The 20,152-nt window shown below is 35.8% G+C and overlaps 1 protein-coding gene across 1 annotated transcript in view; it reads left to right on the top strand.

Moving 5' to 3' along the window:
- Positions 1–1,073: 1,073 nt before the first annotated feature.
- LOC150101863 (transducin-like enhancer protein 4) overlaps positions 1,074–20,152 on the top strand; it is a 150,184-nt gene continuing 131,105 nt past the window's right edge. Inside the window, exon 1 of the mRNA XM_090400956.1 lies at positions 1,074–1,646. Within this exon, the coding sequence (XP_090257082.1) occupies positions 1,626–1,646 (21 nt within the window). The 5' untranslated portion in view covers positions 1,074–1,625. The remainder of the gene's footprint in view (positions 1,647–20,152) is intronic.

The following is a 20,152-nucleotide window of genomic DNA, read 5'->3' as shown; positions in this document are numbered from 1 at the left end:
ATAAACGAAAACTGAGACGAGGCGGTGAAATGGAGCCTCTGGTGGACTGCTGGAAATTTGCTCGGCTCGTATCTTTTCCGTAATAGACCTTCTACAACAGCTCCTGGCCTCTAGCGGCCTACGGGCGGCGAAGTAGTGGCACATATGTAAGCAGAGGCTTTCTGGCGGCAATCCTGCAAGGGCTTTTGTGGGTAACTGCCAGTGTCCCTGCAGAGTCATTACGCACTGGGCCATTTTCAAAGCCTCATTACTAAAGCGAAGGCAATTTGACACTACCCTACTGTGGCCACTCGGCACTAGGGGCCGCTAATTATACAGGAGAGCTGTTTATTTTGATTAGCCTCTGAATGAAGACATTATATTGTGGGTAATTAATCTGAGTATAAGAGTTCGAAACGTCGTCCTGGCTTTAAATAAAGTTAAGCTTTAACGTACAGAGTTTTGTGTATTTTGACCTTTTATGCTATGATTAGCCTCGCCCTTTATGGGGTCTTTATTCGAGCATTTGCAAATGATGAAGATAGAGGCCATATGACTAAGACATTTCCCTCAGGCAAAGGCACGAGAAGCCTTTGAAAAGGGCCGGATATTATTTGCTGAGATAAATAAATCCGTCTGCAAGACGCGAGAACGTGAAAGGGCCGCCCACATGAAAAACCGGTCTACGCGGGCAGGCCTTCGAACATTTGTCCAACATCAACACTACACGCTCAAGTGCTCATCCAAAGCAACATCAAGCCCTGTATAATTATCTTCCCTTTCTGGGATGATCGCTCGGCTGGTTTCTCGTCAAGCCCGAATCACATTAGCGGCAAGGACGGCTGCTGAATACAGACCCACGTGCGTTTGATGGGTATCTGTCACATCACCTTCTATGAGAAGCTCCGCCTATTTATAGGTGGAGCATACGCAGCTACCGATGCGATTGGATCGCACTTTTTTCCGTCTACATCTCTGACTCCATACCACGTGGGATGCCCGAACAGCGCCTGGGAACAGTCATGTTTGTTGATTAAGCCAATCTGAGCGTGAGAGCGTATCCGCAATCGCTCTTGTCAAACCGCGTGTATGGGTTGTGTGCCCGGCTGCCACGACGCGACGCTTCGGGTTACGGCTCAGGGCATTGGCGTCCGTGAAGGAAAAGGTTTTTGTCGCTGCTATTCGTCGCCGTGAGGGAAAACTTAACGCTTCAAGCTTGTTCCTGCAGTCGAAGGTTAACTTAGTCGTGTTGTGAAGAATACTGGTGTGAGTGAAGTGAATGAGTGGTTTGTGGAGTCTTGGTGGATACAATGTGACGCCAACGCACTCTGACTGCCCTCTTGCTTTATCTAGGCTTAGATGGTTAGGCCTAACGTATGCTGTCATCGTCTGTTTGAGCGACTAGTGAAAGTTCGTGTGATTTTCATTAAGCTATAGTCATTTCTTAAGTTCCTTTAGAAATTAAATCAACAGGACCTGGCCGATGCGAAGCTCTGTGTGTGTTTGTCGTTGTTGGTGGAAGCGGAGAGAAGTTAGCTGTGGCGCCGGGCTGGTCGCTAGGAGAGTCGTTACCAGGAAACAAAGACAAGGCCACTATTGTTAGGCCTAACTGGATTGGCGTGTTCGTGTGCACTTGATGTAAAAACATGTATCCTGCCCGACACCCCGTAAGTTCGACATCTTTACCAGTAGCGGTAGGCTCTCTCTTTCATTCTTTTTCTTTTTTTGTAGCTTTCTTTTTTTATATGGCTCTCAGTCTTATAAAGTACTTACAGATAGCGGAAGCTCTTAGTGATAAGAATTATGAGTAATGGGATACTAAGTATGATATTTTTATTGTTTTAAAATGAAAGAATGGATTTTTTTTATTTGTTTTGTTTACATTCTTTATCAGTGGCGATGATAAATTCTCACTGTTGTCAGTTTTCATCGGGGAAGCTTACAAAGCTGTTATGAATGTAATATAATATATTTATTTATATAAACCGATAATAGTTTGTCTAGCCATAATTGCCTAATGTATTGGCTATTTTCGTATTTAGTTTTTAGAATCGACTTTTGGCGTTCATATTGTTATTTGCCGCTAAAGTTACACGTTAGATTATTGCGTTGTTGTTTATGAAAACACATGGGTGTTGACAAATTGTTTAAACTGCATGCTGCACGATGTAAACCAGCCACGAAGTTAGTTATCTCATGGCATGTTGCAGATTATTACAGGTGTTTCGCACGCTACCAATCAGCTTCTCAGAGTATAAGCACTTTTTATTATTTTTTTCTTGTTAGAATTCAAGTTATATGAATTACTTATATCAATTAAAGTGATACTTTACAAATAGTGCAAAAAATCGGCGCTGTAAAATTGTGAAACAGAATTTATAAGCCGAAATTGTATTTATTTTGTAAAAAGACTATTTGATCAAAAAGTTTTTTTTTCCCCAACTAGAATTTACAATTTAGATTATGAGATTTTAAATTTCTTAAAATAATTTGTTTCGAACTGAGGTTTGCTTTAAAGTATGTCATTTTTAAATAATTTAAAAAGTTTGTAAACATGTTTTCTGTAATTATCATATAAAAGTATATAAGTCAGAAAAATTAGTTACTTTTTTACAAATTTCGAAGTATTAAGGAAACTACATTTTATTTTAGCAAAGGAAATCTAAAATTCGGTTATAATTTATTTATGTAAAAGTATGCATTTTTATAAACAACATTGGAAGTAAACTCCCCCCCCCCCCCTCCTGTTAAGATTAGAATAAATTACTTTAGGATTGTATTCAAGATTTCTGAATAGTTGGAATATATTTGAAATGTAAGTGATGGGCGATCGCATCCCTCAAGAAATGGAGCTCTGTGATTTCCACTTATTGTAATAATACAACTGTTTCGCATTTTATAAAGTATGGAAAAAAACACATTTTAATTCCCTGTAAGAAATCATTTCTCTCTTTGATAAGGATGTTAATTCTTTTTACTTTCTTCTTTTTCTCCTACTTTGTATCTTTATTGAATAGAACCATTGTGATTCCATTATCTTTTTTTTTTTTCGTCCTCTATTTACATAGGGTGGCCTATAAGTCACGAAGGGATTTAAACATTTAATAACTTATTAATTAATTTACTATTGTTGTTGTTGTTGTATTTATTATTTGATACCTATACATAAGACACGAAGGAGTATAAAATGTGAATAACTCATAAGTAATAAAAAAAATCTCCAGGTTCTGTTATACCAAAATAGGGAACAAAAATATGTTTCAACTTTTTCGTGACCTATGGGCCACCCTGTACATATTGTATTTACATTACAGTCAAGTTTTTTTTTTTAATCTCTGAACATGTAGAGAAATTACAAACGGAATTTTTGCCTTTATGTTCATGAATTTGTTTGTCTTGAAGCTACACGTAGAGATTGTAATATCACGAAACCACACCTTATTCGAGTGGTATTTGTATAGCGTATGCATAACCACCTGTCCTAACAGCATAATGGAAGGTACAAGAACCAATTTCCCTTCTTCAACTGTACACGTGTGTGTGTGTGTGTGTGTGTGTGTGTATTGACCTTGTAATGGATATCGAAAAAATCTTTAGCAATGGCACCATTAAAATAACATTAACTGAGCCAAATAAAGAAATTTTTTTTGAAAGCAATACGTTGCACTTCTGAATGAATATTGGCTCCTGGGTTGAGAAGCAGTATTGATATGATCAGTATATGCCCCGTAGAATATAAAAGGACACGAATTTGGTGTAAAGAAGAATAATGGATCACGATGAGTGTAGTAGACTCAAGTATATACTACAAAATAAAAGATAAGTTGATTTATGAACGATACTACAATACGCGGGAGGCCTACAGGGAGCGACAGTTGCTTCGCAGACAAACAATGCTGCAAGTGAATTCACATTGAAGACATAACCTGGTGATAGCCGGATCAGTAATGATCACCCTTACCATCCGGAAGATCAATGAAAGAATGAATTTCCAGTTTGTTTGGGGAAGTGGCAATTTTTTTTTTTTAAGGAAGTAGTCCTTTTTTTTTTCAAACTAATTAGATTTTATAGCTCATTTATAAAAGATTGGATAATTTTATAAACAAAATTATTATTATTTTTACATTGGTATATATCATTAAATTTGGATTTAATATATATCTACTTCATTCGGAAATCCTGGATGTGTTTCTAAAGAGACTTCGTTGCAAAGTAGCTGATATTTGTTATGCCTCTGGTGGCAATCGCGGGAGACTTCTGATCCCATGGAGATATCCATATAATGATAATAATTGATTATATTTGTAATTGCCGCTGCTTTATAGACAATAATATTATAATTTTTTTATATAAATTATATTGTAATTTTTGGGGTCTTTCAGTGGGAAATAAATTCTTATTTTAATACAATTTTATGATATTTTATTTATTTTATACTTTTTTTTAACGAGTAAGATTACATCACACACGTTACAAAACTTCATCTAATGAACTGATACCCTGCCGTTAAACTCATTGTATTAAACAGAAACCGTCATTCTAATAGACAGTGTACGATGTCATAAATCAATATGTACTTTTTTTTTTAATGTCACACCCTACCCATGAAAAGTGTGAATATCTATACTTTTAATTCTCACCTGAACTAATATAATCTGACAAAATAATACAAATAACGTTATCTTTGTATCCAGTTCAAATGTAACAAACAGTGTAATGTAATGTAATGTAAAGGTAATGCCATTTGACAAAATGTGACAAAGATAACTAACACTGGGTTTAATAGGTCATGATAATATAGATTGTTAAACTGACTAGTTTTGTCACATATTCTAGCAGCTTCTTCTGGGTTAGGAAGAACAACAACAACAACAACAAAAAAAACAATAAGTGGTAAACAAGATTACATAACTAAAACTGAACATGTAGGAACTGTTACACAAAAGTAAAAAATAAATAAATAAATGGATATTGGATTGGTGAGATGGATAAGAGGGTGATTGTTAACAGTAGGCATCAGAGAGTAATGTATGGCAGAGCAAAGTCAGAGGCGAAAAGAAGTGATCAGTGGTGTTCCACAAGGCTCTGCTCTTGGTCCGTTATTGTTTAATCTGTATGTATATTAATGATATTGGAGACAATTTACAAAGTGATCCAGTTGTTTGCCGATGATGCTAAATTGGGAAGAGCTATAGTACATAAAGACAATGTAGCGATCCTGCAGAATGATTTGAATTGGCTGTCGTGATTAAAGGATAATATGTTTTTTTTTTAAATGTGGCAAAATGTAAAGAATTCACTTTGAATTGATAAAGTTTCAGCCTGTGTATTTCTGTTGATGGGTTTCGTTACTGGTGCTAGAAATCTGGGAGTTATGGTTGATAGGGAATTAAAGTTCAGAGGTCATATTGCAAAAATTTGCAAAACAGTTCAGAAGATCACTTGGATGCCCAAAGATATGCTTACTGGTAGGGAGATTTGGTAATTATTCCTCTTATAAGACTCTGATTTGTCCACATCTGTGCTATTATGATCACATTTGGTAACCTGGGTTTCTTGGAGATGTGAAAATAGTTGAGAGGATTCAGAGACAAGTAACCAAGATGGTTGTAGGCCTATGGATTGAAGATTTGTGGGTCACAAAAATTGGCGGAATAGAAGGAAGAGAGACGACTTGATAGAAACAATCAAGCTGCTAAAAGAGTTTTATAAAATCTAGGTAGGGGAACTTTTTCAGTATATGGCAGGTGGTGACAGAACAAGAGATCATCATTGGAAGTTCGGTAAAGTTTTGTTCATCAAGAATGAGAGCTAGATTTTTTTTTTTCCCTATAAGGATGGTGGATGAGTGGAATGTGTAATTATATATATTTGGTTAATCCTTTATCCGAGTGTAAGCAAACAAAGTTTGCGTCTGAAGTATTTTCAGGAGTGGGGCAACTCGTGGTAAAGGTGGAGTAAGTTCTGATCACTTGCCTTAGTATCTCCCATAATTCAAAGCACATCTTATTGCAGACATGTATAATGCTATGCATTAAGGGAAGGATACTACCCAGACTGGTTTTGACCTTTATTGAGGTCTCATCAGTGGGCCAGACCCAGAGGTGGTGATACTAAGGTGGAAGTAATGCAGAAATCATATATAAAAAATAAAAAAAACTTCCATCGAGTGGAATGTGTTGCCTGAGGTGGTTGTCAGTTCTTCATCGAATCAGTTGAAGAAGAGGTATGATAGTTAATGTGTTAATAATGGTTATTTTCTTACTTCCGTGGTGAAATTTTGGGTACATTGTCAAAGGTATGATGGGTATATTGTGAACAATGTTTCTATGCCTCCTGTGACTAGTCTTTGGACTCCATGTTGATACCTGTTAATAATAATGTAGTTTCTACACTATATATGGAAAATAATAATCTGACTAATAAGTAAGGTGTGAAACTTGATTTTGCAGTACTTTGGTCCAAAAAAATAATATTTGAATTTTTTTTAGCATTGTACCCTTCTGTAAACCACAGTATATATGTCATAATCATATTTATGATACATTCCATATCCAGTGGACAGTTTTTCAGTTATATCAGTTTTAATTAGTTTTAACTTTAAAACTTTTTAATTAAAGTAAACTTTTATTAGTTTTACTTGCATGCCTCACCTATGATTATATTCCACATAAATGGTGATATTATGATGAAAAATATTGTAGTTACAGTATTAGGAATTATTATTTTTTTTATGTCAACAACAATAAGTGCTAAGTTAACAGCAGTGATGCTGAAAAAAAAATATAAAACATGAAATGCAGATTATGCGATATTTTTAATACTATATGTGGAATCAGTCATTCACGTTTGCTACTGTGAAAAATCTTACAAGATTTCCACAAAAAATTGTATTTTAAATGTAAATATTTTTCAAACCAAATTATTGATAGTTATCTAACCTAAGATAGCCACTCACCTACTCCAAGTTTGTTATCAATGCACGTCCATTCTACCATTCTAACTAGATGGTGTTAGGATGGCAATAGTTCAACAGAAATCACCAGTCTGCAGTTCAACAGTCTGCTTTATGGTATGCAAAATATTTATCAGTGATTTATGTGACATTGAGAATTTAGGCAAATCTGTCAGGCTAATCCACTTGATGATACATGTATCAGGCAGTGGTATAATCAATTTAGAGGAAAATGATTATATTTCTTGAAAAAATGTAAATCTGCATGTCACTCCCAAACTTTAAATTGCTGTTCACTGAAAATGGTGATTTTGTAGAAAAAACCAGTTCCCTGGCTATCTTGTATTCCTGTTTTTACACACATAATTTTTTCCCTCTTTGATATGGCACAAAGACTAAAGTATACACATCAAAGGTGATTTCATTACAACAGTAAAAGACAAAATTATAAACCATGTAGCTACAGTTACTCTGGAAATGCTACAGCTCATATGGTAAGAGCTGAGTTGGATTATGCTGAACTACACATAAAGCTTACATTTGTTTCTCCCCTCCAATAAAAAATAACAACTCTTATTTTCAAAATTTCTTATATTGTTGATTAAATTTTTAGATAAAAATTTAGCATCTCCCTAGTATATTTCGAAGACATGCACACTTTGATTAAAAAAGACCGAAGTTCCATCATTCTCACATGACGAAGTTTTATGTGGGCATTTTCAGTTGAAGGTGAGTTAGCTGGTCTCATATGGCGGTAGCAGGGTTTTTTCTTTCAGAACTTGGGTTTTATAGCCTTGTATTTACTTAAAGGTTTTAATGATAAGTTTTCTATGGTATGCTAGTAAGCTTTTATCATTTCAAGTGTACTACTGGTGTGCATAAGATTTTTTTATTTTTTGATGGTTGATAGATTGAAGAAGTGTTTATTGCAAGGTCTTGGATTTTTTTTATTTGTTGAGAGTAATGAGAATAGTTATATTAAATCGAGACAAAAAAAAGAGATATTTTTGACAGATGATGGTAGAAAAATTATTTTTATCACCTCCTCTGATGGCACTGATTTGTTTTTGGTGGCTGAAAGCAACAAAAACTGATGTGTAGACTAGGGGATATATCCAGCTTATTTAATTCTCATTGTGGCTAATTCTTAGCCACGATATAATATTTGAACCATTAGGCGAGATTGCTATAAAATATTTACTTGAATGGTGGAAAGTAGCTAAATTATATAGAAATATATTATGCTTCTTAAAATTTTAATGAAATTTTTATTTCTTATTACTAAATATAAAAATTAATACAGAAAAAAATTTATTATTATTACCACCCCAAGACCTCATGGAGTCAAAGACTCATCTGGGAGGTCCTTTTATCACACACACAGCTCATCATACCGTGTTTTAAACACATTCAAACTCTTTGCAGATACCACATTCTCAGGCAAGGCATTCCAATCGTTCACAACTCTGCACGAAAAAAACCTGCCTCTCACACCCTCTTTATACAGTTTCCAGGGATGACCTCTGGTTCTCCCCTGATCTTCCACTATTCTCTGTAAAACTTCTCCAGCATTGATCCTATAACGATCCCTTACCAACTTGTAGGTTTCATCATATCTCCCCTCTTCCTCCTGTCCAACAGACTCTGCAAATTACATCTTCTCAATCTTTCCTCATACTTGATATTCCAGAGGTCAGAAACTACCTCAGTCAGTCTCCTTTGGACCCTTTCCAACATCTCTTCATCCTTCCGAAAACCCGGTGACCAAATCTGGGCACAAGAGTCTGTGTGGCCTAATCAAAGCCTTATACAACGGAACAAGAATCTCCCTACTTCTACACGTCAGTGTCCTCCTCATCATTCCCAGAAGCCTTTTGTGTTGTCTTCACGATTTTGGCTATGTGTCCCCTAAATTTTAGATCCTTATCCACTATCACCCCCAGATCTCTTATTTCCTCTACTTCCAACAATATATTCTCACCAAGCATAAATTCTGCATCCCATCTTTGTTTTCCAAATTTTAAAACCTTACATTTTGCAACATTGAATTCACATCCCCATTTCCGTGCCCAATTACTCGATCTATTCAAGTCTTCCTGTAAGGCCACAACATCTTCACTACACTTCATGGTTCGTCCTAACTTTGCATCATCTGTAAACAACTGAATATCTCCATCTAAATCTTCACCTATATCATTAATATACAAGTTAAACAGTAATGTACCTAAAACAGACCCTGAGGCACTCCACTAGTGACTTTCTATAGACTTACTATAGATTATTATAATATAGATATCTTCATGGAATTAGAAGACTCACTGAGGGAGACACTATTCTTTATACACACAATGCCTATCATAATTCTCGTTAAAGTTATTCATTGTTATCGTGTCCACAACTATTGACAGTCCATTACACTCATTCACCACTCTCCAAGAAATCGATAGTTCTCACATGCTTAGTAACTACACTTTTATGCAACTTACAGGGGTGACCCCTAGTTCTTTCTATTCATCATGTATTGAAAAAATTCTTTTGTGATTTGTGTAGTATTTCCTTGAACGGACTGATAAACTGCATTCCTTCTTGCCAATGTTAGTAGAAAACCTAGTTTCTAAACAGGCTTTCTGCTAATGTGACATATAAATTGAAATTTTTTAGTTACAATTAAATTTTTAGTTCAGACCACTTATACTCTTGATGTTTTCTAGCTATTTTTCTAGGTCTTCTGGTGGTATCTTTCCTTCTACTCTTCCATTTTGGAGAATTTGAGGAAACCTTTTAGTAGGCATTCTCTATGCATGTCCATACCACTGCAACTGTTTTTCTTTGATTCTTATTATTACTGAAATATGGTAGTATAATTCTTCTCTAATCTCCTGATTTGATTTTAATTTCAGTCTGTGCTGTTTTATTTATTTTTTTCTCAAACACTTGTTTGTAAAATTTGTCAATCTTTGTTCTTCTTTCAGTTTGATATAGGCAAAAATTTAAATATCGACAAATAATAATCCATCTGTAGATTTTTTTTTAGTATAGTATGCCATCAACTAGAAATCATAATTTAATACAATGAAATTTGCTGCAATTCATTTTTAATAACAATCTTTTCCCACACAAGGGTTGGGATTTTCATTCACAATACTAGATGATGATAAAGAGTTAGGAAGACAATTTTTTTTTATATATTGTTCATGAATGCATTTTACAAGATGGCAGCAGTAGGCTTGAATGAAGAGGGGGAAGGATATTATCCTTGGTTATCTGGGTTGGAATTTGAGAAGTGTAATGTAATCTGATAATATAAGAGAACAATTGAGGTAAAGAGGGAGAAAGCAAGAGAGGAAAAGTTTCAAGCAGTATCCTTTGGTGAGGAACCAAAAGACATGATTACCAATCAGAAACGAGGCAAATTTCTTCCTGTTTGGCTGTTTCAAGGTCAAATTTGAATGGGTTTATGAGATATTTTTGTAGTCATTTCAAGCTTAAGAATTTGCAGTTTTTAGCCATTTATGGCATTTTTTTTTTTACTGTAACAGCCTTGGCATATTTGTAGGAGAGTCAGAGCTTGGATAAAGGATGAATATTCAGAGTAGTAAAAGGAATGACCATGAAATGTCAGTAAGAGTAATTTCTATGATATATATTATTATGGGACACCTGCAAGGAGTCTAAGGGCTCTCGTCTCCACTACTACTTAATTCTCCTACTACACACAACTACTATCAGTGCCATCTACTGCCCATCACCACCAACAACAACGGAAATTTTTTGTCTGTAAATTGCATGTGTTCTGAAGACCGATTGTGCCTATTTGCAAGGAAAATGAAGAAATTGATGAACAGAAATCCTTTTTGTCATTTTTGTAGCCCCCCCCCCATCCTAAATAAGAGAGAGGACTGCAAATGATTGTGGGTGGTATATATTGTATTTGGAGGGAAGCAGTCTGTATTAAATTGGAAGTGACATTAACAGTTAGTTTTTTTTTTTTTTATGGTTTCTACTCATGAAAGATTATAAGTCTATAGTATATTAGTACTATTTTGCCTTAAATTATTATTACAATAATATACTGGCTTCTATGACATTTAACTTATAACTAAAGGCTGCAGTATAGTAATAATTATAGGATTTATAAATAGGCTATTTGTAGAAAGTTGCATTTCTAGATCATGAAGCATATTGTATTTTGTATGTTGGTTATGTGCTTCGTACTACACAGGCACTTCCTGTACTGAAGATAGGTTGTGTGGTGAGACAAGAGTTAGACATGAAGCCTGTTTTTTTTTATTATTTTTTTATATTTTATGATTCTTGTGCATTATTTCCTGATCTGATTTATTATTATTACTATTATTAGACCTCCAGAGAGTCAAGGACTCATTGTGGAAGGTCACCCACACCAGTTGTCATACCTTCTCTTAAACTGATTCACACTAGATGCACTCATAGTTCTGTGAGAGAAAAATATAGCTCTCATTCCTTTCTTAACTACACACCAACTTAACTTCCACAGATGTTCCCTTGTCCTCTCCCCACTTTCCATATAATGAAAAATTTTATCAACCAACATTCTATAACATCTCAAAAGTTTACAAACTTCTATCATATCACTCTAAAGTTCAGATTTCTCTACTTCTTTGTTTATCCCTTCCAATTGCTGCCCTCTGGAACAGTCTTCTTCCACATGTTTCCCAGGAAATATAATCCACAGCTTTTCTAGTCAAATGTGAATAAGTTTCTTAGTGCCTATGCATGGTACTCGAGTATCGCTCCTGTGTATCAGGAGAAAGAGGAGCTCTCTGGATTTGTATTTTCAGCTTTGCTATGTGGCCCTTGAAGTTCAAAATCCTGTCCACCACAACTCAGAACTCACCTCGTCAGTTATTCCAAGCATAATCTCACTAATATAATATGCCATCGGCTATCTTGTTACTCCAAAGTGTATAACTTTACACTCATTAACATTGAATTGACAGCCATTATTATTTTCTCACACTTCCAACCTATCCAAATCATCCTCTAATGCTGTATATCAGTACAATCTCTGATTGTCCTGCCTATTTTTGCATCATCAGCAACCAAACGAAGATCTTCTTTCAGGCCATTTCCAATATCATTGACATGTGGATTACACAGCAATGGTCCCTGTGGCACACCACTGGCAACCTTAAATCTGCCAGATTCACACCCCCATATAGCACTCTCTGATACCTATCCATCAGCCACCCACTTACCTAAGCAGCCAACAGTTTATATTCCAATCCCATATTCTCCAGTTTATGCAACAGCCTTTCATGTGGTATCCTATCAGATGCCTTAGCAGCATCATATGGTGCATCCATTTCTTTTATCAACCTCAGCTGTAACAATATTATAAAATATGAGCAAATCGCTCAGCTTTTCCTTGCAAAGGATAGCTTCTTTGTCCACCTATTACTGTGTGTGAGTTCGTACTAATTTCTCTAAAATAGATAGAAACAGATTAGAATACTGCTCACCTGTTTGGGGTGGTATCTAGAACTTCCCTAAAAAATCTTGACACTGTCCAGAGGAGAGTAGTTTGGCTCATCGATGATCTCTCTCTCTTACAGATTCACTTCAACTTCTGTCTCAGATGCAGTGTTTCAGCACTGTGTCTATTCTACAATACTTCCATAGTCATTTCTCCACTGAGCTGGCAACCATCATTCCTCTACTTTCTGATGGGCCTGTTAAAACAAGAGCAGCAGCAGCTGCATAGTATCCATTTTCAGTGCAACTGAACTGTATCCCATGTTAAAAAAAAAAGAAAAAAGTCAACCTTGTCTTTGGATGTTGCAATAGATGTACCATCTGGATGTGAGTGAGATGGAAACATGGATGAACAAATGTTCTGTCCATTGGCCTTAGCAAAGGACCACAAATCTCTGCTCTACTGAACACGAGACAAGTTTTCTGCATTTGGCTCTTTCTGACTTGAATTTGGATTTTATTATTTTATTTTTTTTAATCTTTTTTTTTTCCAGCTATTGCTAGCCTGAGGTGTAGGCTGAGTGCAATGCTGAGGTTTTGGTCCTAAAAAATTCAACATACTGGTTATATGTTGAATTTTTTCCTTAGACTTCATTAGCACACTTATTGGAGAACCAGGTCCTTGGATAGTGGTTGGAAATTTTGGGTGGAAGGTGTGTGTGTGTGTGGGGGGGGGGGGGAATGAAGGCCTTCATTCCAAAAAGAATATTTCTATTATTTGGATGGAGCAGGTGTTTTGATTCAGAGAATGGAAATAGTAACATGGAAAGGAGGAGTTGAGGTCACAAAGGTTATCTATCCCGTTTGGCACTGTTGTAATGCCAAAGGATATGAGACTGAGAAGGACATTGCATAGTAAAAGAGGATGAGGTTATCTGGGTTACCAAGAGAACTTACATCTACAGTGTATTTTAAAGGAGTTCTTGTTCAAAAAAAGGTCAAAGGTGTTAGTAAGATGGTGAGGATTGTCTGGTACTCTGATGGATAGATAGTAAGGTTGTTGCCAGTGGTGGGTGGCAGCTTGATCGGCAGAATTGGAGAATGGAAGCCATTTTGAATTGTGGATGCTGAGGTCCCCAAGGAAGGTAAGACGACTTCAACATTTTTGGGATTTGGACTGCAGAAAATGAAGTTTTAAAGACAGGTAATCAAAGAGATCAGAGGTTCAGAATAAGAAAATTTTGAAATAGAGCAGATGAAATGGAAGGGGATAGATCACAGTTTGATTGTCGATAGGAGGAATTATGTAAGGTGTAGTGTGTATGGACAATTCAAGCAAATGGCAGTTAAGTTACCAGTTGAGGTTATTCTGTTAGTAATAATAGGTCTGGTTTAGATGATTGTGTTATTATACATTTTATATTGCTGTTAAAGCTACAAATGTAGTCAAAGTGGATATGGAAACATTTATTAATGCTTTTTTTTTTTTTTTTTTTCTGGAAGATTTTTTGGGATTTCCTGAAAAACTATATTTGTTTGTTGTCCTTTTTTGGTGGGCAGGAAGAGTTAAACAAAGAGTGGAGCATGCATTGGGAGTTAAAAGACTAGTAAACTGCCCATATAGAGGAACACTTGGCCTCCTGTTCACATGCCTTTGAAGTTTCCTCTGCATACCACAATACTCATACTTTCCCAAGGCACAATCTGGCAGAGTAAGTAGGATTATTTGCTAGCTGTTCAGAAAGCCTCCTTATTTACCATCAGGTTGTACTATCTAGCAAGCATTGTGGAATTGTTTTTATTGCAATATCCTTGAATGGGGAGGTTCTGGATCCTTACAGTGTATTTGGCATATTCCTTGAAGGGCGTCATTGCCTGTGAGAAAAGAGGAGAGAACAGAGACTGGAGCATCCCCCCCCCCCCCCCCACTACAGGTCTGAAGTGGACTACTGCGACGTTTGGTCTTCAGGGTAAGCAAGATAGTAGTGTCTATCATCGCAGGATGATGAAAGTCATCTACCATCTAGAGGTCTAGTTGGCATTTCTTCTAACCAGGAAAACTTAAATATTTTGTAATACTAAGCAGTTAGTAATATAATATACATAGAAAGCATAGAGGAACCTTGTTGTCAGTAGTGTAAAGATAAAATGTGAATATTCTAAGAATTTTAAAATGTACCATTTCAGATTTACTTTCTGAACAAAAACTAATCAGTTCAATTTCCTGGAACTGATTAATTCCTGATTGGTGTTCCTGGAAACTCATGTTTTCATCCCACAAAACAGACACTGTTTTGTGGGATGAAAAACTGACCCTAAGAACTCACAATTAGCATACATAATACCCTGATCCTCATAGCCTTCTTGCTTCAACCATACCAAACAACAATCCCCTTTTGAAAATCACAGATCTTTCTTTTGGTTTAGTAGTTTTCTTAGATCAGAAAACTTGCTTCATGCCAGAAAAATTGCTTCTGCACTTTGCAATCTGACCAAAGCATGAAGGTAACTTTGCATCAATTCAGTTATGTATCTAGTATCTGTGGGACATGGTGGAATGAGCTGTTCACAGGATCCACTGCAGTTCAAAGGCAGCTGTAGAATGAAATTCAATCTTAATGTTCCATTGAAACACTCATCATCCTATGAAGTCCATCACAATGATCTGAGGTTCTTCTTGGAATGCTGAAGAGGGTGGGGGAATTCTTCACTACAAAAATGTGCCTAATAAATTATGTATATCTCTATACGATGCAAAAATAGAGTGTCTGGTGGCAAACAAAACTCCAAATGCTATGTATTGTATAAGTAGGGAAAATATCATATATTTTCCCATTTATATATGTTATAGAAATGCACAAATGGAAACAGGTTGGTCAGAAAAAAATCACAAGTAGTTAGCTGAGATTTATAAATATCAGCAAGTAGGAGGAGGAAAGCTTCCTAAAAGATTGAGGGGGGGGGAATGTACTATCTTAATTATCTTGTACATCTCCTGATGGTACATATCAGAAATTTGATGATAACGATGTCTTTTTTTTTTTTTTTTTTTTTTTAAAGAGGGAGGAAGACATAAAAACTAATACTGGCATCTGGCAAAGAACTTGAAAAAGAAATTTACCAATAAAATTTCACATTATTCATTAACTAATATACAATAAATTACATTTAAGTTGAGTTGAATGAGAATCCTTCATCTCAGCAAAAGTTACTGAGTGATCAGTGATTTATCTGGATTTTGCCAAAGCATCTGATTGAGTATCATATGATAAACTACTGTTAAAATTGAGCAAGATAGGGATGAATTGGTCATTTGGTAGCTTAGTTACAGAGATATTTGAATGATAGGAACCTGTGATTTATGTATGGAGTTGCAGTTTCCCGAAAAGGAAGGTGATGAATGGGATACACATGGTTCTATTCTGGGACCACTGTTGTTTAATTTTTTATCATTAATATAGTTCTGGGTGTGAGAGGAGATATTCTGTTGTTTGCTGATGATGCTAAATTAGGAAGAGCAATACAGGAAGTTCTGATGTAATATTGTTTCAAGGGGATTTGAATAGGTTGGTTCTTTGGGCTGAATATTTTGAGTGCTAGCATATTTTGAAACTTATGCTCTTTGTAGTTAAGATGCCATTAAAATTGCTCAGGAAACGAGGAAAATGAAGGCCACAGGAAATTTGCAGGAAAGTGTGGCATTTGAATGCAGAGTTTCAATGACAAGCCAAAAGAGACGAGGAAAAATACTTTAACCAGGAATGCCAACAAATAGAAGACCAAAATGGGAAAGGAAAAACAAGAGATCTTTTTAGAAAGATCAGGGAAGTTTAGTGCCAAGGTGACAATTTTGAAAAGTGAACACAAAGGATATCTTACAGAAGCTGCAGACATCAAAGAAAGATGGAAAGAGTATGTAACAACTATCCAGTAAGAAAGCACTAGGAGGGGATGGAATACCTATTACAAAAATTACAGAACTAAAGCACTAATTTCTCATGCAAGAAAAGTCTTATTTAAGATCATTCAGAAAAGACTGAAACGATTCATGAAGGGAGAAATGCCAGACGAACAGGCAGGATTTCGAAAAGGCAGAGGAACAAGAGATCAGATCACCAATGTAAGCTGGATAATAGAAAGAGCAAAGGAATGTCTACCTTTTTGTTTCCTTGACTATAGTAAGGCTTTTGACTCTGTAGATCATGTGGAATGTGTTAAGAACAATGGGAGTACCAGAGCATTTCATTATCCTTCTGAGGAATCTTTATTATGAACAAGAAACTATTGTCTGAATAGATCTTGTAGAAAATGAATATTTCACAATAGGGAAAGGGGTGCGACAAGGATGTATTTTATCTCCATACCTGTTTAACTTATACAGCGAATACATTTTAAGAATGGCAGGGCTGTAGGAGTCTTCAGTTAGAATTAAAATTGGTGGAAGAAATATTAATAATTTGAGGTATGCAGATGATACCACCTTGCTAGCAGAATGCAAAGAAGGTTTGGAGGAACTTATTATGAAAGTTAAAGAAGAAAGTGCTAAATATAGTCTTGAACGTAATGATTTTTGAAGTAGATGGGGGGAAAAATGGAAGTAGTTAACAATTTTGTGTTCCTAGGATCCCGAATTGATAAAGATGGGTATTGTACTGAAGTTAGAAGATTATTACTCGGAAAGAAAGCAATGACAAATATAAGCAAGATCTTTAAAGATAAAGATATTATCCTCACAACAAAAATCAGAATTGTGAAAGCAATGATATTCCCTGTGGTACTGTATGGATGTGAACGTTGGACCCTGAGAAAGGGTGAAAGAAGGAAGATAGATGCATTTGAATTATGGGTTTGGAGAAGTTTGCTAAGAATACCATGGACTGCAAAGCAAATCAATAAATCAGTGATAGACAGAATAAAGCCAGATTGCTCCCCCAAAAGCTATGATTATCAAGCAAAAATTGTCATACTTTGGACATATTATGCAAGCAAATGACAGTCTGGAGAAGATGATGATGCTTGCTGAAGTTGATGGAAGTAGGAGAAGAGGAAGACCAAGAATTAAATGGGTGGATGGAGTTAAAGGAACAACTGGAATGTGCCTGGAAATTCTGAAAGATATGGCCAGGGACAGATCTGAATGGAGAGTGTATGTTCATAGAATCACCAGGACTCGAAAACGACAGGATGGAACATAACTACAACAATAGTATGAGTAGTCAGTTGCGTCTTAACAAGTTTGAAGCCTCTGGGCTAAAAAAAATTTGGCACCTTAATCACATTGGATTGAGTTAGCATTATTACATTAAATTAAATAATACATTTATGGATCAGTGGCACCCCTGGGCTCTAGTCCATTTAGCCCAACGGATAAGGAGGTCCTGTGAATAGTCCTAATAAAATAGGAATATCATGCACTTTTTTCACATCTCATGTTTTTATTGATTCCAGAAGTACTTTGCTATACGGACAGAATTTTTCTTTTTTGACTGCTCCTTTACTCATGGAAATAGGAACAAAAAGGAAATTTCATAGAAACATAAAAGCTTTAGCATGGATGTTCCTCCAGAATGTGTCCCTCCTCCCATACCATCAAAACTTGGAGATTTGACAGATTTAAGTAGCAATTACTTATCACTTGCAGCTTCTGGATCAGGAAGAGATTATCTCATTATTGTTTACTTGGAACACTATAAACCTGAAAGCTAGCAATGTAATAACAAGTCCTTTCATGTGGAAGGAAATTTAATAAATATCTTATTACTTATCTTATTCCTCTCTTACTGTTGATGGCGATGTTGGGCAGTAGATGGTGTTGATGGTAGTTGCATGTGTTGGGGGAGATGGTTAGATGTGCGTAGTGGAGGTAGAGTGCCTTCTGGCAGTGAGTCCTTGAACTCTTTGGGTGTTTCATAATAATAATAATAATAATAACTGACAGTCTGCTAGTATAAATGTTTCGTCACTTCATTGACAAAAATTTATATTTATAACATTAAAATTTATAACCAAAATAGAAAGAATAAAGTTTTTGATGGACTGATAAAACTCACTCAAAACCCATCTAAGCCAGGAGTATTCTTTGCCAGAAGATATTTATATGCTAGCATGGCTTCCTGAAATGATATTGGCTTGTCTTGTGAGATACGAAGATGTTCGTGTTTAAGAAAACTCCCTGCTGAGACCATCAGGTTCTCTTTCCACTTCCTAGTCTGAGAATGCTTTACTCTGTGTGTCAGTTGTTCAAGACTGCAGAGGAAATTTCTGCATTATCAAAAGAAAAACATAGCCAGAACATCAAGTCCATCAGTCCTCATTGTTTCCATTCCAGTGTAATTTGTACTTTTGTGATGAAAGCAGCCACTGAGAATACCATTTTACTGATATGCATATGGCCCTTCAATAGAGAGCTAAGGTAGGTTATGTGTGTTGATATACTTCTTAAAGGGGTTCATGCATTCCAGTCCCAGCTAGTTTTTCTTCATTCATTGAATATCAGCTGTAAGTTATTTCTTGAATAAATGAAGGAATTTGTGTGGGAGCCTACAAGGACCTACCTCGGGTAACTAAATTTTCATAAGTGCCTTCTTTTGATCTTTTGTGAAATTTCTGATGGCAGTTGCTATATGTATTGCAGTAATAAATATGCTTGAGATATAGAAACAGTCAAGTTATGTTGTGCCAATATAGTATCATATACAAAGTTTCTGGGTCTTCCAGATGTCTATCAGACCTATGTTATCTCAATACAGTTTCATTTCTCTAAGAACCATCTCTACTTAAACCAAATATATATATATTGCTCACCTAATCATAACAAGCATCTTTTATGCAATTCCTGGAGTGTTCTTGGTAGTCCTCACTATCAGGAATGATATTGCAAGCTGTTGAACCAATGAAGGAAAAGCTCTGATAACAAAAATACTATTCTACTGGTAAGGGAAACAGGTGGCTCTGCCACCAAGTTTGCAATCTGTAGAAACTGGATATCCTTACAGTACTTTAGGTGCATTGAAAGATCCCCCCCCCCCATGCGGTATAGGAAGACAAATCATAATACCCACTTCTGTCATGGAGCTTGCTGAAGTACTAATAACTTTGTACAGGTATGCTTGACAAAAATTTTTTAATATCCTGGTGTTTGCAAAAATTAACTTTTTGTGTAAACAGAACATTGATTCTGTGAATCAACATTAACACTACAACAACAGCACTTTGCATGGAGGCAGAATGAAAGCTGCTAATATTTAGTGACATAAAAAGTTAAATTATTAGCCATAAGAAATGACAATATGGAAGAGCCCTTCAGCTATCCTTCCTAAAAGAAGGAAAATAATTGGAAGTTGTTACATTCTACAAGAGGGCCAAGATAAAATGCTATATCATCTAGAAGAAGATATTTAAATTTTTTAACTTCAGTAGTGGTTTCTCTTGGTTGCTGAGATATTCTTCTAATGAATTTTATCAGTTGGAGGTGGAGTCTGATGGTCCACAGATGGCTGTATTTCAGTATGGTCTATTTGCTATACCATACTCTCTCAACAGTAGAGCCTCCATAGCTGAATTATAACAACAATGCCTTCTGGCTAGGAAGATCAGGGTTTAAATCTTGTCTGTCAGTTGAAGAACCTGTGAGTTTTCTCAACTAAAAATGAGTTGGCTAGTTTCATACAAAGGTAGTCAAGTTTTTCCTCTTGGAATCTCATTTTTCTCATCCCACAAAACAGGCAACTTGAACAGAAAATAATCCAAGCTGAATTTCCTCCC

Source organism: Typopeltis vanoorti, chromosome 11 (assembly GCF_054136105.1).
Source record: "Typopeltis vanoorti isolate ZY-2024b chromosome 11, IOZ_Tvanoo_1.0, whole genome shotgun sequence".
Lineage (NCBI taxonomy): Eukaryota > Metazoa > Arthropoda > Arachnida > Uropygi > Thelyphonidae > Typopeltis > Typopeltis vanoorti.
Note: the sequence above shows the minus strand (reverse complement) of the source record. Positions and strands in the feature narration are given on the sequence as shown.